This window comes from Arachis ipaensis, chromosome B10, assembly GCF_059453495.1.
Source record: "Arachis ipaensis isolate K30076 ecotype BB chromosome B10, ASM5945349v1, whole genome shotgun sequence".
In the NCBI taxonomy this organism is placed as follows: domain Eukaryota; kingdom Viridiplantae; phylum Streptophyta; class Magnoliopsida; order Fabales; family Fabaceae; genus Arachis; species Arachis ipaensis.
This window is the reverse complement of record NC_142435.1, coordinates 10908848-10928285: the sequence shown is the minus strand read 5'-3', so window position 1 is coordinate 10928285 and position 19438 is coordinate 10908848. Positions and strand designations below refer to the sequence as shown.

At 25.4% G+C, this 19438-nt stretch overlaps 2 protein-coding genes across 2 annotated transcripts; both read right to left on the bottom strand.

Annotated features, from left to right (window-relative positions):
• Positions 1-4219: 4219 nt before the first annotated feature.
• Positions 4220-5431, bottom strand: LOC107621711 (NAC domain-containing protein 104-like). Its single transcript, XM_016323725.3, has 3 exons — positions 4992-5431; positions 4645-4907; positions 4220-4562 (listed from the first exon to the last, which is right to left on the bottom strand). Exons 1-3 carry the CDS (start codon positions 5152-5154, stop codon positions 4431-4433), a joined length of 558 nt encoding a protein of 185 aa, XP_016179211.1. The 5' UTR covers positions 5155-5431; the 3' UTR covers positions 4220-4430.
• Positions 5432-14415: 8984 nt separating this feature from the next.
• Positions 14416-16703, bottom strand: LOC107620097 (uncharacterized). Its single transcript, XM_021114436.2, has 4 exons — positions 16542-16703; positions 16099-16369; positions 15906-16002; positions 14416-15598 (listed from the first exon to the last, which is right to left on the bottom strand). Exons 1-4 carry the CDS (start codon positions 16701-16703, stop codon positions 14416-14418), a joined length of 1713 nt encoding a protein of 570 aa, XP_020970095.2.
• Positions 16704-19438: the final 2735 nt, after the last annotated feature.

Below are 19438 nucleotides of genomic sequence, written 5' to 3'. Positions count from 1 at the left end.
ACCAGCATGAATAAAACACTCCAAGTTGATGTCCGTTTTAGCGGTTTAATTTCTCCGTACCTTCTTTTTATTATTAAGCTTGAAATAATGTTTATGCGCATACTGAGTGAGTGAGTGCTTTAATAATTTTGATCTTGAAACGAAGTAGAAATTCGACAAAAACAAATAAAGATATGATTCCATCATTTCATTCTGTGTATCTAATATTATAGTAGCATCAATAATGGTGTCAAATCACGTCAAATATAAAATAAATATATAGTTATTATTAATAAGCTTCAGCATTTCATTATAATTAAACGTCTTGTTTGTATATATATATGCATTATTTGATATATTAGACGTGATGACAAGGATAATCATCACATGATTCACATCAAAACCCATGTAATCGAATTTATATCCATTGTTCACCGATTTTACATCACATACGTTATTATTATTTGTGATTAACTAGTATTTTTATCCATAATAATATTACGAAAATATAAATTTTTAAAAATTACGGTTTATTTTAATTTATTCTGACAATATAGATTATGTATAACACAAAAACTTTATAAAATTAAATTATTTTTATAAAAAAAAATTGTAGGTTGACAAAAATCTCTGACTAAGAAGACCAAGATATCTGTAGATAAAAAATCAAATAATAAAATTATTAGTTATTATTTTTATATGAAAAAGTCTAATTTTTTATTAATAATTAATTTTAACATTCGTTATCTAAAATTTAAAATAATTTAACGTGTATATTTTTACATTTAATTAGGTGTTAAATCTGTTGCACAAATAAAAATAATTAATTTTTATACTTGCTATTTAAAAATTATATTTTTTCTTTTTGTGTATATAAAAATTATACTAATAGTTATAAAATTAACTCAAAATTAATTTTTTTAAAACAATTGAATCTTAATTCTAACTTTTAATTATAGCATTAGTATTTTTTTTAAATTATATGTAATAAATATTTGAAAGAAGAGAAATAAAAATATAGATTAAAAAAATAAGCGGTAAAAATTTAAAACTAAATAAAAAACTAAAAAATATGTATATAATAATAATAATAATAATAATAATAATAATAATAATAATAATAATTTTTATTTGAATAATATTATTTTATTAATTTTGCTTTCTGTAGAACAGAAAGATAGAAAAAATAGAGAATGAGAGAAAAGAGAGAGAAATATAAAGATGAAGAGTGAGAGTGAGAGTGAGAGTTTATTAATTTTAGAAGAAAAAATTTTATTTTAATTGTAAAAAATACCGGATGACATATTTTGATTTGTCAAATTATTAATATAAAATATAAATTATATATAGAGTAAAAATAGTAGAGAGAAATAGAAAAATTGAGAGAGGTAGATGAGAGAATTTAGGAAGGAAATTTATTAATTTTGAAAAAAATATTTTCTCTCAATTTTAATGAGAGTGTCATGTGACATATTTGATTATTAAATTAGATAGTAATATATGATACATAATATAGATATATTTTAATTTCAATTTTAATATTTTAATTTTAATTTTAATGCAATTAAAGAATGTCATATTGCACATTTTGATTGTCAAATTAGTAATTAATCATTGATATTGATAATGATATATAAAATAGATAGAGTGGTTGAAGAAATGAGAGAAATAGAGAAAGAAAGAGGGAGGGAGGAATGGATAATTCTTTAATTTTGGAGGAAAATATTTAATTTTAATTACAATGAAGGAGTGACATGTGACACATTTTGGTTATAAAATTAGTAAGGAGGGAGAAAGAATTCTTTAATTTAAAAAAAAAATTAATTTTAATTACAATAAAAAAAATGATATGTGAGACATTTTAATTATAAAATTAGATATATATACATTAGATTACTAAATTATAATGTCCGTTTATATATAATATGGCATATGTGAGTGATTTTTGACATTATATTTATATATAAATGCATTATGCATATGTGATATATAATATAGTGGTGGTGGTGGTGGTGGTGTTTGAGAGCATGCGAATGCTTGCATCACACATGACTTGATGCTTCCCTAAGCAGTCACCCATTTATATGATTATACAATACACATATAGATATAGATATAAGTGAAAAAAGAAAATGTATGTGTTCCTTAACATTGTTACACAAGACAACTACTACTTACAACAGCTACCAAATAGCATCAAAAGCTATAAAAGCATAATGGGATTATTACCCAACGCTCGGTTGCAAGCTTCCTCTTACACACTGCTCTTTGGGCTCCACACTCCTCTTAGCTTCCTATATCATCCTCATCTATCTTTTATCACTTAAACCTATCATAATTCTCTTAACAATCTCTGCACGTGACATTTTCTACTTTTTATTTTTAATATTAGATTAATAATGATATTTTTTTAAATTGTGAATTGTTGTTGTATTTTTTTCTAAAACAAAAAACGATTTAATTTAAGAAGTAAAAATTGAATTATTCAATTTTTGTGTGTACCTCCCAAATTTTAATAAACAACTAAAATTACAATGTTAAGATATATCATTCTTCTCATTTCTATGAAAAAAAAAAATTAGTCAACATCTTCAAACTTTCAACTTAAACAAAATCTTTATATATAAATGGAGTCGGAATTCATTATGATTATGGTAGTTATATAATTTTGATAATATTTAAAAAATATTACTAAAATTAAAGTATATCTTTTATATTTTATATTTTTTTAATTTAAAAATATTTTAAAATATTATATTATCCTACTAAAATCACCCACATAATTAACATTTAACATAGACCAATTCGGTTCCTTTTTAAATGATCTCAAATTCAAATTTTGAAAATGTGGAAAAAAAAAGGTTCATATTACTATGTAATATAGTCTATATTATTAGAAAATATTAGAATATTAGAAGCTTAAATATTTATGATATAGTTAGTTGTTAGTAATTTAACATAATAATGATAGTTCGTAGATATCTCTATACATATCTTATATTTTGTATCTTTTATACACCATTTTAAATACACAAACCTCTTTTCTAGTGTTCAAAATCTCTTTTACCTTTTTAACATAAGAGCTACTCAAATAAAGAAGCTAAAAACATCTTTTTATAAAGATTTTTTAATAATTAAAATTTAATATATATAATCGATTAAATCGTATTATTTTTATTAAAATTAAACTAGACAAATTGATTTGACCAAAAAATGGTGAATCAAATTTTGAACTGGTCTAAATTAATATTTTTTTTATAAAAAATTACTACAACATTCTATTATAGAAAATAACTAAAATACTTCTATTATATATATTAATTTTGAAAATTCTAAATTTTAGTAATTTATTTTTCTATCGTAGGGTTGGGATTTAGAATTTTTAAAATTAATATATATATATATATATATATATATATATATATATATATAATAAGAGTATTTTAATCATTTTCTATAATAAAAGTATTGTAGTTATTTTTTATAAAAAAAATATATTAATTTAGACCCGTTCAAGATTTGATTCACTATTTTTTCGGTTAAATCAATTTGTCTAGCCTAATTTTGACAAAAATAACATGATTTAATTGATTATATATATTAAATTTTAATGACTGAAAAACATCTTTAAAAAAAGACGTTTTAAGCATCTTTATCTGAGTGGCTCCTTTCTAACATATATATTAAGCAAACACACAAAATAAAATAAAAAATTGACCCTTCACTAAAGACTAAAGATTATGGGCTTGTTTGGGTGAGCTTTTTAAAAAAGATCTTTTTTCGAGTTATCTTTTTTTAAAAGATCTTATAGAGAAGTAAAAGTAATTTTATGTTTGGATATCTCATGTAAAAAGGTCTTTTTATCAATCAATTATGTTTGGGTATAACAATATAAAAATACTTTTTTGTTTATTTATTACATGAAAAACATCTTTTTTTTAAGGAAAAAAGATCTTTTAAAAAAAGATATAAATTACAGCTTCTCAAAAAAGATCTTTTTTTGATTTTACTAGTGCTTTTACTTTTACTACTAGAAATTTGCCAAACACATTAAAAAATAAAAAAAGATCTTTTTTCATTGAAAAAAGATCTTTTTTTAACAAAATAATGGCGCCCAAACATGCACTATATATGATATGATGATAATAAACAAAGAAATTAAACAACATGCATGATGGCATGTATGTTTTGGATTAATATTGTCCACGTGTGTTTATATGGAGAAAAGAGGAGAGAAAAATTTGTGGTAAAATGATAAATGGAATCTTTGAAAGCATAACGTCATAGTACATATTGTTTGGTCATGAATTTCACATAGTGCCCCACTTCCTCTTGTGTTAAAGGGCTGCTATAGAAATCTAAATCTACCTATACTTGCAACATCACACTGCTATATACTTAATAATTATCCATTTTGGATTATCTTAATTAATGCAGCTAGCTTGATTAATTTAATTTGGTAAGCTTATTTCATCAAGATCATCCAGTGACAAGAAAACTTCATCCAAACAAGACAGCTCCGTTCCATCATCATCATCTCCATTCCGCTCATAAACACGACATATCACCCATTTACTATAATCCTGAATAATAAAACAAACCAACAGTTATGAATAATACTAAGTTGATATATATATATATATATAAATATTGTGCTTAGCTTACTGATTTTCTTTTGGAGGATCTGCTAGAGGAAGCAGAATAATCGGAAAGGCAATATTCTTGCATTATCCAATTTGTTTTGATAGCAGAAGGGGATTCACCAAGATGAAACACAAAGTATTTCTTGATGCCAACTCTCTTGTTAGTTGAGCTTGTCATCACTGGTTCTTCCATTCCCGTTGCTTTCCAATATCCATTCTCAGTCACCCTACTCTGTGTTCTCCTGCTGTAGTAGTACCATTGCTTTCCCTCTGCCAACGCTCTACCTATAAATATAAACATTCAGATCAGTTGTTGTTGTTGTATCTATATATGTGACTATATAGAATAGAGAGAATAGATAGATATACCATCAAGTTCCCAAGGATCATAAGGATAGAGATCAAGATCAGGGATGACATCAGGGTGGCAAGGTAAGAGTGCTGCCTTTCTATGAAGAAAATGGACCACAAGCTCTTCATCTGTTGGATAAAATCGAAACCCCGGTGGAAGGTTCACATTGTTATCTCCCATTAAGAAGATAGGCAGAGAAAACAAGAGGAGGGAATGTGTCAAGTTAGAGTAATGGTGAAGATGAGTGGTATTTATAGTACAAATAGAGAAGCTAAGGTATTTATAATAAGGGTGTTGACGTGAAACCCAAGCTGGTGTTTATCATGTATAATTTCATTATAATTTATAAACAGAATACTTGGAAGGAGTGTGTGACACCAGATTGAAACAATTTCATTAGGAGTGAAAGCAGATCATGTTATCTTGACAAGGATTTATGATCTAACAGGACTTAGTTAATACATTGGTGATGAATAAGGTGATTTTTATTGTGTATATGGATCATCATCACACTTCATGCTGATATCATCAAGCTGCTGTTTTCCACGTGTCATGCATTGGTATGGGTTTGGTCTCAGACCAATTGAGCTGGGGTGGCCCCCACCTAATTGGAGTGTATTTATATATGTATGTGCATTCATAATTATTAGCAATTATCATATGTTTTTGAGATTTAAATATACAAAGATGAGAGCTTTTTGTTTTGCTCTATGGAGTAGCAAGCACAGTGGGAAGTGGGAACTGCACATAACATATCTCCCATCCCACACATGAAAACAAAGCAATCATCAATTATTTCTTTGGAAGAGGGAGTTTAACTGATTTCCTTGGCCCATTTGCTGGACCCCACATTATTTATTTATTTATATAATTAATCAATTATTAAATCTTGCAGGAGAAAGAAACAAGTACATTAAACATTTAACAATGAACTACTACTTTGCTTATAACTTTTCCAACCATTAATTTTCTTGGTTTTCTTCTGATTTAGTAAGTCAGCACCGAGCAATAATATTTATTCCATTAAAGTAGACATCATTATTTTGTCTCTGATGACTAAGCCAAGGTTTTCTAACTCCAATTATGATCATGCTTCATAGTTAATTATTATGCTTATGCATGTAAGAGTGTTACTTAATTACTGTATGCAGTCTTCTAAGTAGGTCATTATCTGTTTATCTTGTGCTTCATAAATTGCAAGAAATGATGTTGGGGGCCATTGAAGGGTACCTAAGTACCTTTTTTTTGTGGCATAATAACCTATTTGGATTATTACTGAAGTAGACATATGCTCTATAAGTTGGTACCAAAAGAGAGTGCAACCAAACTAAGAGCATCAACCACCAAGACAATGGCTTTCCAAATTCTAATTCTTTTACAATTTGTAGTTTCAACAATTCTTTTAATTTATTAGTACCATGTTAGATCTCCATATCCAAGGCTTTCAGACAGTGCTTGTACCAATTCTGGCTACAGTTTGTGACACCAACACAGTATTATAAGAAAAAAAAAATGTGAGAGATCCAAATTTTGTTGGGAAGAACATGTTACACATCTTAGATGTATGTGGAAGTGGAGGATGTACTATTTCTGGGCTCAAGTGGACCAAGAATTCAGAAGCAGCCTTCCACTTAAAAGGCAAATTCCATCCATAACAAAGGCTCAGTGAGCAAAGTTCCTAAAATTTTGAGTCTATTTCCTCATCCACAAACCACAATGCCATGTGCCTTTGGTACTTACTCTAGCCATCTTATTGGGAGTCAGTGCTTCTTCCACAAAGAAATTGCTCATGCACATTCTTAATTGTTTCTAGAACTTTTCTTTATATGGGGACACACAACAAAGAATAGTCCTCTGTTTCAGTATGTTGTACCATTTTATCTTTGGAAGAGATTTTTCAAATCAATGTAAATTATTCAGGACTAAATTACAATGAGATCTATAGTAAGATTAGACTATATTACATATGACTTTTTTTGAGTTGTTATGACTATGAGTATTAAATTGTGGAAATTACAAGGATACTAATCATTGACATAACCTAAATTTCATAAGTAATTAATACATATTTTTACAAGTGAAAAAGTTTCATGCATAATCTTACCTAAGAATAGAAGAGATAAGTGTAATTGACCCATGGAAAAAGCTGTGGGGCATTTTGTATTTTCTTTAAAGGAAATATCTAAAAATATTATTCTTAGAAGAATTTAAGATATCTGCTGGATCTTACATGGTGGGGTTATCATGAGATAAAAGACTAAACAAGGAGGTGACTGTAAAGTAGTATATACCATTCCAGCCTCATGGCTACCCTTTTCTTAAGAAAACTACAGATTGCAAGATAGACTCATAGAAATATCTAACATGATTCTCCTCAGTCATTAATTAGCCACATTTGATTCCTTATTCTCATATAATTACCCTTCCACTATAGTGGATATAATATAGATTTATGGATATAGATAGCTATACATAGATATATTGACATAAATAAAAAATGACATTTATCTACCACTGTTGGAGCACTCACAAGTTTACTCAGACTCATAATTTACATTTTGGGATATTTCAATATCACCACCATATCCTGAAGTGGTTAATGACATTAATAAAGATAATGCATACATCAGAATAATAACAAGTTCACTAATATATTTTCTTGTTTTCTTGTATCTGATACTGATATAGTATAATATATCCTCAGTTAGAATCAAAAGTGTGCTAAAAGAGCACTATAATGCTCCAAATGGAATGAGTAAGCTAGTTTTAGCTGACTATGAGGATGATGTTATGATAATTTAGTGGTGGTGGGTCTGAGTTAGGCAAGTTTTACTCCCATACGTTTTTATCACTTCATCCTTTTCTTTTTGTTTTGTTCTTGGTCAACATCAAAGGGCAGGGTAGGAAAATTTAAATAGAATGAATTATATCCTACCAATGATTTACTGTAGCTAGAACCTACACCACAGATTAATTGGTAGTGATGTACTGAACCATCATTGGAAAAAGCACTAGTGTAGTGTTGCACTGATAAGCTTCTACTTGTTCCCTTATGAAAACAGCCATTTCAAGTGATGACATTGACTATTGACTAACATATGTTCTCAATGTGAAAGATTTATGAATTATTATAGTGTGTATGTTCATTTGCTTCTAGCTTAATGTGAAAGTCATGTACTTGCATGTTAGTTGTTATATACATAATTTATTTTCCTGTAGTTATGAACCAGACAGTAGCTTATGGATTTTCATGTTTTTTATTATGGCAATGATTTTAGGATTTGACTGAGAAAGAAGGAAGGAGAAAAGGGTAGAACAAGAATGTGAGAAAGAACTAAAAATCTATGACTATACTGATTAATTATAGTATAATGTGTTTGATGCTTTATAGTTACTAAAATCACCAAGACTAGACTAATGTATTTGTCAAAATGGTAACAGTTGTAGATTATATTGCTTCTAATAGTGCATTAATAATATTTTATATGAAACTTGCTGATAGCTATGCCAACTTGCCAAGTACCAAAAATCAGTAGGCTTCTGATGTTCTTGGGAAAAAAAATTGGAATGTTCCTTTCAAAGATGCATGCTGATATGGGATAAGACCAATAATAGGAAATTAAAAGCCTGATATCCACAAATTGTGAAGGTGGCATAGAAAGAAAAGAAATTAAAATGACATTAAAGGAAGCCATGCTTTTTTTCTTGTGGTCTTGTCCCATCTTGTGATGAATATCAACTGCTAATGACTGGTTCCAATAACTTCCAATTCCACTAGTTGGATAGATAACTCTCTACTGTATTGTGATTAACAAGTTTTGTATCTGCTTAAAATTTTATTTGATTTTCTATAAAAGAATAGAGAGATTATATGAATAATTTGCTTTAATTTGTTAGCTTAGCCATGTGATCATGGGGCTACTTTGAAACTGCTGTGGCCTTTCGTTCCCATACTTGTCTACATAAATGTTTTTGTATAATTGTAATTCTCCTTTTTGGGTCTGATACCAATAAAACGATAATACTGTTTTTTATTTCATTTTCAATCTTTTTATCCTGTGCCATTCTTTTAACCAAAAGGAAAAAAAAGGAAGAAGAAAGAGAATCTATCTATGTATTCTTATTATATAAAAGTTGATATTAAATTAAAATTGTGAGATGAACTTATGCCATATGTTTATTTTCTATTGTGTCACTTTAACTATCAATTATTTTAAATAGGTGGTAATTACTAAGAATGAGATCCGCGTAGTGTACGGGACGGTAATAATAGTGTACGGGACGGTAAATTATTGATAGTATAAAATAAATATTAAAAATTGTTATGTTTTATATAATTAAATTAAATATGTAAATTAAAGTTAAATTTAAAAGATATTTTATTTAAAATAATTTGTAGCACAAAAAATTTGGATATTAGAATTATATGTACAAAATGACATTTTTATTTGGTGGTTTGATTTTTGCATTTGTTTTAGTTTATGAACTTAGTCTTTTTATGTGGCTCGTCCTCTTTTTTTTATTAGTTGTTGTTAGAGTTGTTACTTTTTTCTTTCTGGCCTAGGTACTTGATAAAGCATGTTCTTTATGAATTGTTGAGTTATATGCACTTTCTATTGTGTTGTTTGTTCCATCTTTACAAATATGATCTTCTTTCGAAGATGTGTCTTTGTTTGATGATATTAGTGTTGGCGAAGTTGATTCCTATAATCAATGAGTAACTCGCGACCTCTAAGCTCTAACTGAGTATAGGGAGACTATGTCATTTGAGATATAGCTCGTTGGCGTATATAGAGTTACCTTATTGTTGGATATTGTGATGTTTGATTACATGTGCCACAAATGTAGTTATCTATTTTTCATATGCTTTTTTTTTATACTTTTCACATTCAACATAGTTATCTCCATTGAGTAAGTTTAAGATGTTGTGTAGTTCGAAAATACATTTTTGTGCTAAATTTGATGTTATTTGAAGGAATAGTGATAAGAAACTTATATAAATAGTTCAAATAGTATAGAATTTGAATATTTGTAACTTATTTATTATGATTAATAAATTATTATGACATTTGTAATATAGATGTTTATTACATTGAATAAGTTATTTATATAAATTAATAAATTAATGAGTAATTACCCAAATCAGTCCCCGAAGATTTTAGAATTGGACATTTTAGTCCTCAAGAAAAATTAATATATGGATCAGTCCCCAAGGTTTTACTCCGGCAGACAAATCAGTCCTCAATTCATTTTTTGGTAGAGTAATTACCCAGATCAGTCCCCAAAGATTTTAAAAACGGACATTTTAGTCCCTAAGAAAAACTAATGTACAAATCAATCCCCAACTTTTCTTTCTATTAGACATAATAGTCCCCCGTCCAAAAATAAAATAAAATAAAATAATTATTATTATTAATTGCACAATAATATTGTACTATATTTTTTGTATTTTTTAGACAAAAATAATGATAAATTTATTCATTAGATTCTTATATATATATATAGTCACTCAATAATAATAATAATAATAATAATAATAATAATAATAATAATAATAATAATAATAATAATAATAAATTATTAGAGATTATTTTACAAGAAATTCAAAGTTAAAATTATTTGATATTTTTGTATTTAATATAATTAAAAGATGTCCTATGTAAAAAAAATTATATATGTTTATATTAAAAAATATGTATTAAAACAAAATATTTTAATTTAAATTTATATTAAATACATATTTTTTAATACAAACATATTTTTTAAAATAGTACATCTTTTGATTATATTAAATACAAAAATATCAAATGATTTTAACCTTGATTTTTTTGTAAAATAATCTCTAATAATTTTATTTATTATTATTATTATTATTATTATTATTATTATTATTAATTACATAATAATATTATACCATGATTTTTTGTATTTTCTAAATAAAAATAATGATAAATTTATTCATTAGATTCTTATATATGTATTTATATATATATATAGTCACTCAATAATAATAATAATAATAATAATAATAATAATAATAATAATAATAATAATAATAATAATAATAATAATAATAATAATCAATAAAATTATTAGAGATTATTTTATAAAAAATTTAAGGTTAAAATCATTTGATATTTTTGTATATAATATAATCAAAAGATGTACTATTTTAAAAAATATGTATTTAATATAAATTCAAATTAAAATATTTTGTTTTAATACATATTTTTTAATATAAACATATATAATTTTTTTTACATAGGACATCTTTTGATTATATTAAATACAAAAATATCAAATGATTTTAACTTTGAATTTCTTGTAAAATAATCTCTAATAATTTATTATTATTATTATTATTATTATTATTATTATTATTATTATTATTATTATTGTTGTTGTTGTTGTTGTTATTGAGTGATTATATATATATATATATATATATATATATATATATATATATATATATATATATATATATATATATATAAGAATCTAATGAATAAATTTATCATTATTTTTGTCTAAAAAATACAAAAAATATAGTACAATATTATTGTGCAATTAATAATAATTATTATTTTATTTTATTTTATTTTTGGACGGGGGACTATTATGTCTAATAAAGAAAAAAGTTGGGGATTGATTTGTACATTAGTTTTTCTTAGGGACTAAAATGTCCGTTTTTAAAATCTTTGGGGACTGATCTGGATAATTACTCTACCGGAAAATGAATTGGGGACTGATTTGTCTGCCGGAGTAAAACCTTGGGGACTGATCCATGTATTAATTTTTCTTGGGGACTAAAATGTCCGATTCTAAAATCCTCGGGGACTGATTTGGGTAATTACTCTAAATTAATTATTGGGGTTATAAATTTATTGTATTGTTTATAACGGTATGATATAATAAATATAGGGATATGGATTTAATGTCTTTGTAAATTATAAATTTGGTTAGACACTATTAATTTTTAATTATTATCGTTGGTAATTATTGTATTATTTTTTGTATATTTTATTTTTTTGTTGATTTAAAAACAATAATTGATTTGACAAAAATTGAGTAATTAATTCTAAAATTTTGCTAAATAAACAATATTGCTGATATAACATTAGAGAAAAACATATCTTAAAAATAATGTGAATAAACATATCTATCTATTTTTATATATTAAAAATAGAAGCTCTCTTCCATAAAATCATGTAATCCATTTTGAATAGATGGCATTCATTAAAAAAACTCTCTTCTATTATATATTTTTTTAAAAATATTATAATAATCAATACCTTAATTAATTGAATTTACTATGAATCATTAAGCATTTTAATTATAAAGTAACGGTAAATACAATTAACATCTATATTAAAATTGTAATAATAATAATAATTTTTTTCAGTTATTAATATTCAAATAGCGAATTATTATGGTCTACTTATATATAATCAACAACACTCTTACTATTATTACAATATTATTTTATCGATTTCATAATCTCTCATACAAATTATCAAAAATCTCTTCAACTACTTTTAACTTTGGCACAAGATCAAAATTACAACACAAATGATCATTCAACAAACATATCAATATTTGTATTTACTTTATAAATTTGTTTAGTCCTATATATATGTACAAAAAAATATAACAATAAAGGGATTACCTCTTCAGGTGACTGTGTCAAAAAAAAAAAAATACATAATTTATAAATTCAAATATTTACTAAAGCAAATACTTCAATATGTATAAAATATAAATTGCTAAATTAATTTTTGTTATAATCATTATCATAGAATTTATTATCATATAATTTTTTGTTTTAACATTTATATAGATTATTTTATACCTAATTATAAAATAAAAACAAGTGTAATTATTTGTGTCATGCACGTGATAAAATTTAAATTATAATTTTAAGTTATTTTGTTAAAATTAATCTGAATTATAATAATTTGACTAATAAAAAGATAATGAATTATACATTGTTTATTTTTTCTTAATTTAGTGTTAATTATATTAACTCTAAAGTAGTTATTAACCGATTTTAGTAATCTATTTTTTTTAATAAATCAGGCATATATACTGAATGTGACCATAAATAATCTAGTAATACCTAAATCCACCAACAAATTGTTATATGTGTAAGAACATATCAAAATCAGCTGAAAATAAACAACAAATTATTAGAGAATTCTAATACAAAAAGTTCTCCAATAAACAATAAATAATTTAAATCCACTAAATAACAACTCAACACTATCCTTTGATGCCTGCAAAATATATACCTGAAACAATACTATATCAATGTTAGTATACAAAATTATATGATTAACGTAATTATAAAATTGTTTATCAGAAGAATAAAATAATACGGATTTTTATGATAATTCTAATATTCTCAAGTTATAAATGTACAATAACAATGCATTACCCATTAGCACCTAGAATTGTCAATTTTTTAAATTGATAGTAATAAATTTTAATAAATTAATAAATTTAATTAAGAGATATCGTTATTATCTTTTCATTATAAGCTCTCAAAAACTTCTCTATATACCACATTCATCGTACAGTTATCTTCCAAGTGTCCGTGATCTTACAACAGCACTCGCAGACCATCTTTACTCGTTACTCTTGCCTTTATTTTTCAAACTTTTTCATTACATAATCTACCATAAGTAATACTGTTGATAGAATCGTAGGCCATTAGGTATGAAAAATAACATTAAAAAATAACAATAAACAAAAAAAGAACTATGTCTGAGGTACGAATTTTCTAGATGATAATTGTTACAATTCACTATTACTCCTTATATATATATACAAGTTTAATCACCCGTGCCATGCACGTGATAAGATTGAAATTATAATTCTAAGTTGTTATGTTAAATTTCATTTTAATTATAATAATTTAATTAATAAAAGAATAACTTGTATGCGTTGTTTTTCTTTTCTTAATATAGTGTTAATTGTATTAAATATAAAATAGTTATTTAATCTACTTTTTTCAATAAATTAGGCATATATACTCAATATGACCATAAATAATCTAGTAATACTTAAATCTACCAACGAAGTTTTATATGTTGGTTTACTGTGAAGTAAGAAAATATCAAAATCAGCTCAAAATGAAGAACAAATTAATAGAGAAGCCTAATGCAGAAAGTTTTGTAATAAACAATAAATAATTTAAACCTACTGAATAACAATTCAATGCTATCCTTTGATACCTGCAAAATATATACATGAAACAACACTGTATCAATGTTTGTATATAAAATTATACGAATTTTTATGATAATTTTAATATTCTCAAACTATTAATGTACAATAAGAATTCATCTATTAGTTTCTAGAATTTCTAAATTTTTTTAAGTGATAGTAATAAATTTTAATAAATAAATAGATTTAGTAAGACATTTTGTTATTACCTTTTTATTATAGGCTCTCAAAAACTTCTCTATATACCACATTCATCGTGCAGTTATCTTCTAAGTGTCCATGATCTTGCAACAGCACTCGCAGACCATCTTTACTCGTTACCCTTGATAACGCAACATACAATTGATCATGGATGAAAACTGGCCTTGGAAGGTAAATTCCAACTTTCGATAGAGTTTGTCCCTGGGACTTATTTATTGTCATTGCAAATGACATGATAATTGGGAATTGTCTTCTTTGAAACTTGACCGGCAATATTTCATTGTTTGGAATTAGATTCAGTCTTGGGATAAGAACAATACTTCCAGCTTTGTTACCAGTTAAAGTCTTGCATTCTATCACATGATTTCTCATTCTTCTAACTTGCATCCTCGTTCCATTGCACAAACCATTAGTTTGGTCTATATTCCGCAGCAACATAACAGGAGCGCCAACCTTTAGAACCAACTTGTGTGGTGGTAGACCTGAACAATTTATTCCATTTAGAATCTCCGGCGAGAAAGCATCTAACTCAAATTCCATATTTCCCTCTTCAGCACACACAAAGTCTGAACTTAAGTAGACTCTTTCTTGTCCAGGTAACCCTGCAGTCATCTTGTTGTTAACATCAGTAACACAATCCAAAGTTGGTGCAAGAATTGCTCTATCCTTGAAATAATTTTTAACGGATAAATTGGATAACATATCTGGATACACGAAATCAATGAGGTCATCCAAAACTGTCTCAGAGTTCTTAATCAAAATGTCAGATGGTATATGAACGATCGATTCACCATCTGTTGTATCACCAGCCAAACCATCACCAATTTTGAGTAGCCATTCTGCAAAATTTCTGAGTTCTTGTATGTTGTTGTTTTTACCTAGTGACAATTTCATGTTTTTTGTAAGCTTCAAAACCTTACAGTTATGCCACAAATATGAAGAATTAATAGAAGACTGAATTATATCTTGCCTTGAGCCTCTGGAAATTACAGGTAAAATTTGTCTAAAATCTCTTCCGAGAACAACAACTTTACCTCCAAATGGCAAATGAGCATTATACGAATCTGAGCACCTTAAGATGTCTCTGAGGCATTTGTCTAAAGCTTCGTAACAATACTTACTTATCATTGGAGCTTCATCCCATATGATTAATTTGGCCTTAGATATTAACCTTGCAAGAGGACTTCCCTGTTTAATGCTACACAAAGAATCCTCATTTATGGCCAAAGAAATTTTAAATCTTGAAAGTGCAATTCTTCCGTTAGGCAACAAAAGTGCAGCAAATTGGATAATAACTATATATTCGGTTGCCTGGTGATCACGTAGATAATTGAGTAGTTGAGTTACAAATTGATCCCATAGTGTGCTCTAATTTTTTCCTCATTTCTAAATAAAGGCGAAAATTAGAACAAATAAGTAATAATATATAATAAAAAAAATTTGCATATGAATAGACAATTGTTACAAAACAAATTCTAATTGTGACATTTTAAATCTTCACATACTGCAAATCATGGAGATCAACCACAATGTAATGGCCACTTTTTCTTGCTTTTGACCATGATATAATTTTTCCTTTTTCGGTTAAGAGTCCAATAACATCTAATTTAAAAAAAAAAAGACGAATTAAAAGCATGAAATTAAAGACAAATAAATGAAACAACATAATAATAATAATAATACAAATTAATTACGCACCAAATAAGTTAGCTTTTTCATTTGTTTGTCTCAATATATCAGCATGATTGAGAAAATTGAAATGATTGTCAGGAATGTTACGATCATTGATCGTATTTACTATACGTGACTCCTTCTTAAAGGTTATTCTATACACATGTGTAGTCGGAAGATAAATTCCGCTTGATTCCTCAATCAGAAAATTTGAGAAGACATAAACTTTCTCCTCGATCATATCATTCTCAAACATCTTTGCCAAATAATTCTTCACTGAACAATGAATTTTATCACACTGTAAAACAAATTAAAAACGAAGACTATTAGCACTTACAACTCTATTAAATCGCACTGTGGTTGATTCCTCCAAGAGTTTACTCACAAAATAAAGTTAAAATGTGAACAGTAAATATATATAAACTGGACCTAGCATCACTCGAAGAAATCATGTAGAATAATCAACCTACCTTATCATCTATGAGAACCATTTCTAGATAAGCTGTCTTACTCTTGTCAAATTTGGATGGAACTTTCCATAACCTTATAATCCTTGCCTTTATTTTCCTAACATTTTCATTACATAATCTACTATAGGTAATACTGTTGATAGAATCATAGCTTGTAGCCATTAGGTATGGAAAATAATAAAGAGAAAAAGAAATACGAATAAGGTACGAATTTTGTAGATGAAAAATAATTGAAACAATTGACTATTACGACTTATATATATATATACACACACACTAATTACAAACGATATAAATTTTTAATGGAGATACTTGATACTAATAGAAAAAAATTATATAAATAGAAATTATTTAATTTCAATTTTAATTTCATATAACAAAACAGTGATTTTCAAAAATTATGGAATCTTTTTTTGACATATGTATTATGCCATACGTATAAATTATACGGGTTATTATATAAATTCATATATATGCATAACAAAACAGTTTAATATTATATATTTTCTACATTAATTATATGCTAATATTTTGAAAAAAGAGATAAAAGAAGAGATATATAAATATGTATAATATTATTGCTATATATGAAGCAGTTTTATATTGCTTTAATTATAGAAACTTACTATAATTATATAAAATTTAATTTGAGGAAATAATTTTCCTTACCATAAATAATATACTAAAACTGTTAATATATTATCTTCTTTATGGTTAATTGAATTTATCAATGATTTTTTCGTGTAAATCGTTATTACCCAGTTTTAATAATTACTTAATATACAAAATTTGAAATTGGAAATTGTTATTACTAATTCAATTAACTGGTTAATTGAGTAATAATTGTCAAATTATTAAGGTGCAAAATCATTGATTTACTCAATTGATTTCCATATATTATTTATATTTCAAGTAATAATTTGAAATTATATTATTTACCCAGTTAATAATACTATTATTAAAAATTATTTTTTGCATTGATTTTTAAATCAATTATTAAATAATTATTTTTGTTAAGATAATTGTTTATAAATTATTTCAAATTATATTTTGTTAAGATATAATTATTTAGATTATTACTCATGACACGGGTATAATTTCATTTTATACCAATTAATCAATTATAATTATATGACACGGGTGTAATTTCAATTTTATCTACGGATTATTTCCCGTAATAATATACAACATATTATTTACCGTGATAATTTGATTTGATTGATTTCTAATTATTTACGTACATAAATGATTAAAATATATAACATAAATATCGTAATTATTATAATTCTATTATATAATTATAATTAACATATTTTATCATAATTAAATATTGATTTGATATAATTATAATGAAAATACTTTTCCAAAATAATATAATCTACTATTATTCATCCACTAATTATTTGGCAATAAACCTTAATATGAATTTTTACATCTCTGTTATGGAAAATAAATACTTAGATATACCAAATAATATGTAACATATTACTACCTGTATAAGTTAAGGCACAAAGACATGATTTAATTAAGGTGATTGAAACTTTCACCAAACAGAATATGACCTCAATCGAATAAAAAAAGATACTCGATTTTGCATTAATTAGCTAGTCGAAGAAATAACATACTCATTCATTATTCATGTTTCATTATATTTTGTAAATAATATATAGAAAACATATATCTTGTGTATAAAAATGTGACTATTAGTAATTTTATTAATAAACCTTTTTTTAAACTATTACTAATTTCAATTTTAATAGAAAATTTGAGAAAATAATTTCGCTTGCCATAAATAATATACTAAAACTGTTAGTATATTATCTTCTATATAGTTGATTGAATTTATCAATAATTTTTCCGTGTAAATCGTTATTACTCAATTTTTAATAACTACTTAATATACAAAATTTGAAATTAGAAATTGTTATTACTAATTCAATTAACTGGTTAATTGAGTAATAATTGTCAAATTATTAAGGTGCAAAATCATTGATTTACTCAATAGATTTCCATATATTATTTATATTTCAAGTAATAATTTGAAATTATATTATTTATCCAGTTAATAATACTATTATTAATAATTATTTTTTGCATTGATTTTTAAATCAATTATTAAATAATTATTTTTGTTAAGATAATTATTTATAAATTATTTCAAATTATATTTTGTTAAGATATAATTATTTAGATTATTACTCATGGCACGGGTATAATTTTATTTTATACCAATTAATCAATTATAATTATATGACACGAGTGTAATTTCAATTTTATCCACCGATTATTGGCAAATAAATTTTATTCCAATTATAAATAAAATCTGTTTCTATTGGCAAATAAATTGTCTTTAGGTCAACGATTTAATATATGTGTAGGTTCATTTTTTGTCAAATACAATGAAAATACAAATAAAAAAATAAAGGATAAAAATAAACTTAATAATATCTTACACTACTTCATTTTATTAAATTATTTAAAAATAGCACATCTACAAAAAATAATCGTAATATATAAATTGAGGCAATAATTTAAAATTCTATAATTATAATTTAATTAAATGCTAATAGTAAAATCAAATTACCTAAACAATATTGAACCCATTCTAGTCCTTAGTCACGTATAGTATAGAATCATTCTTGTAACGACAACCAATTGAAATAACATCGTAAGTTTCAATATTTAGAATTCGTGCAAAATCAGACCATCCTCTTGTTAGATAAGCTTCATCATCCGCTATCCATGCAATACGACAAGGTATATAATTGCCAATCGTTGAAATTGCATATCTGAATTTGTCACAAATTTAGCAAAACTGAACTGAAACTGAGGGAATTCAATTTCATTATGTGCTCCACTTCGAAGATTTTCGGGCAGACGTAAAAAGCATGGAGGGG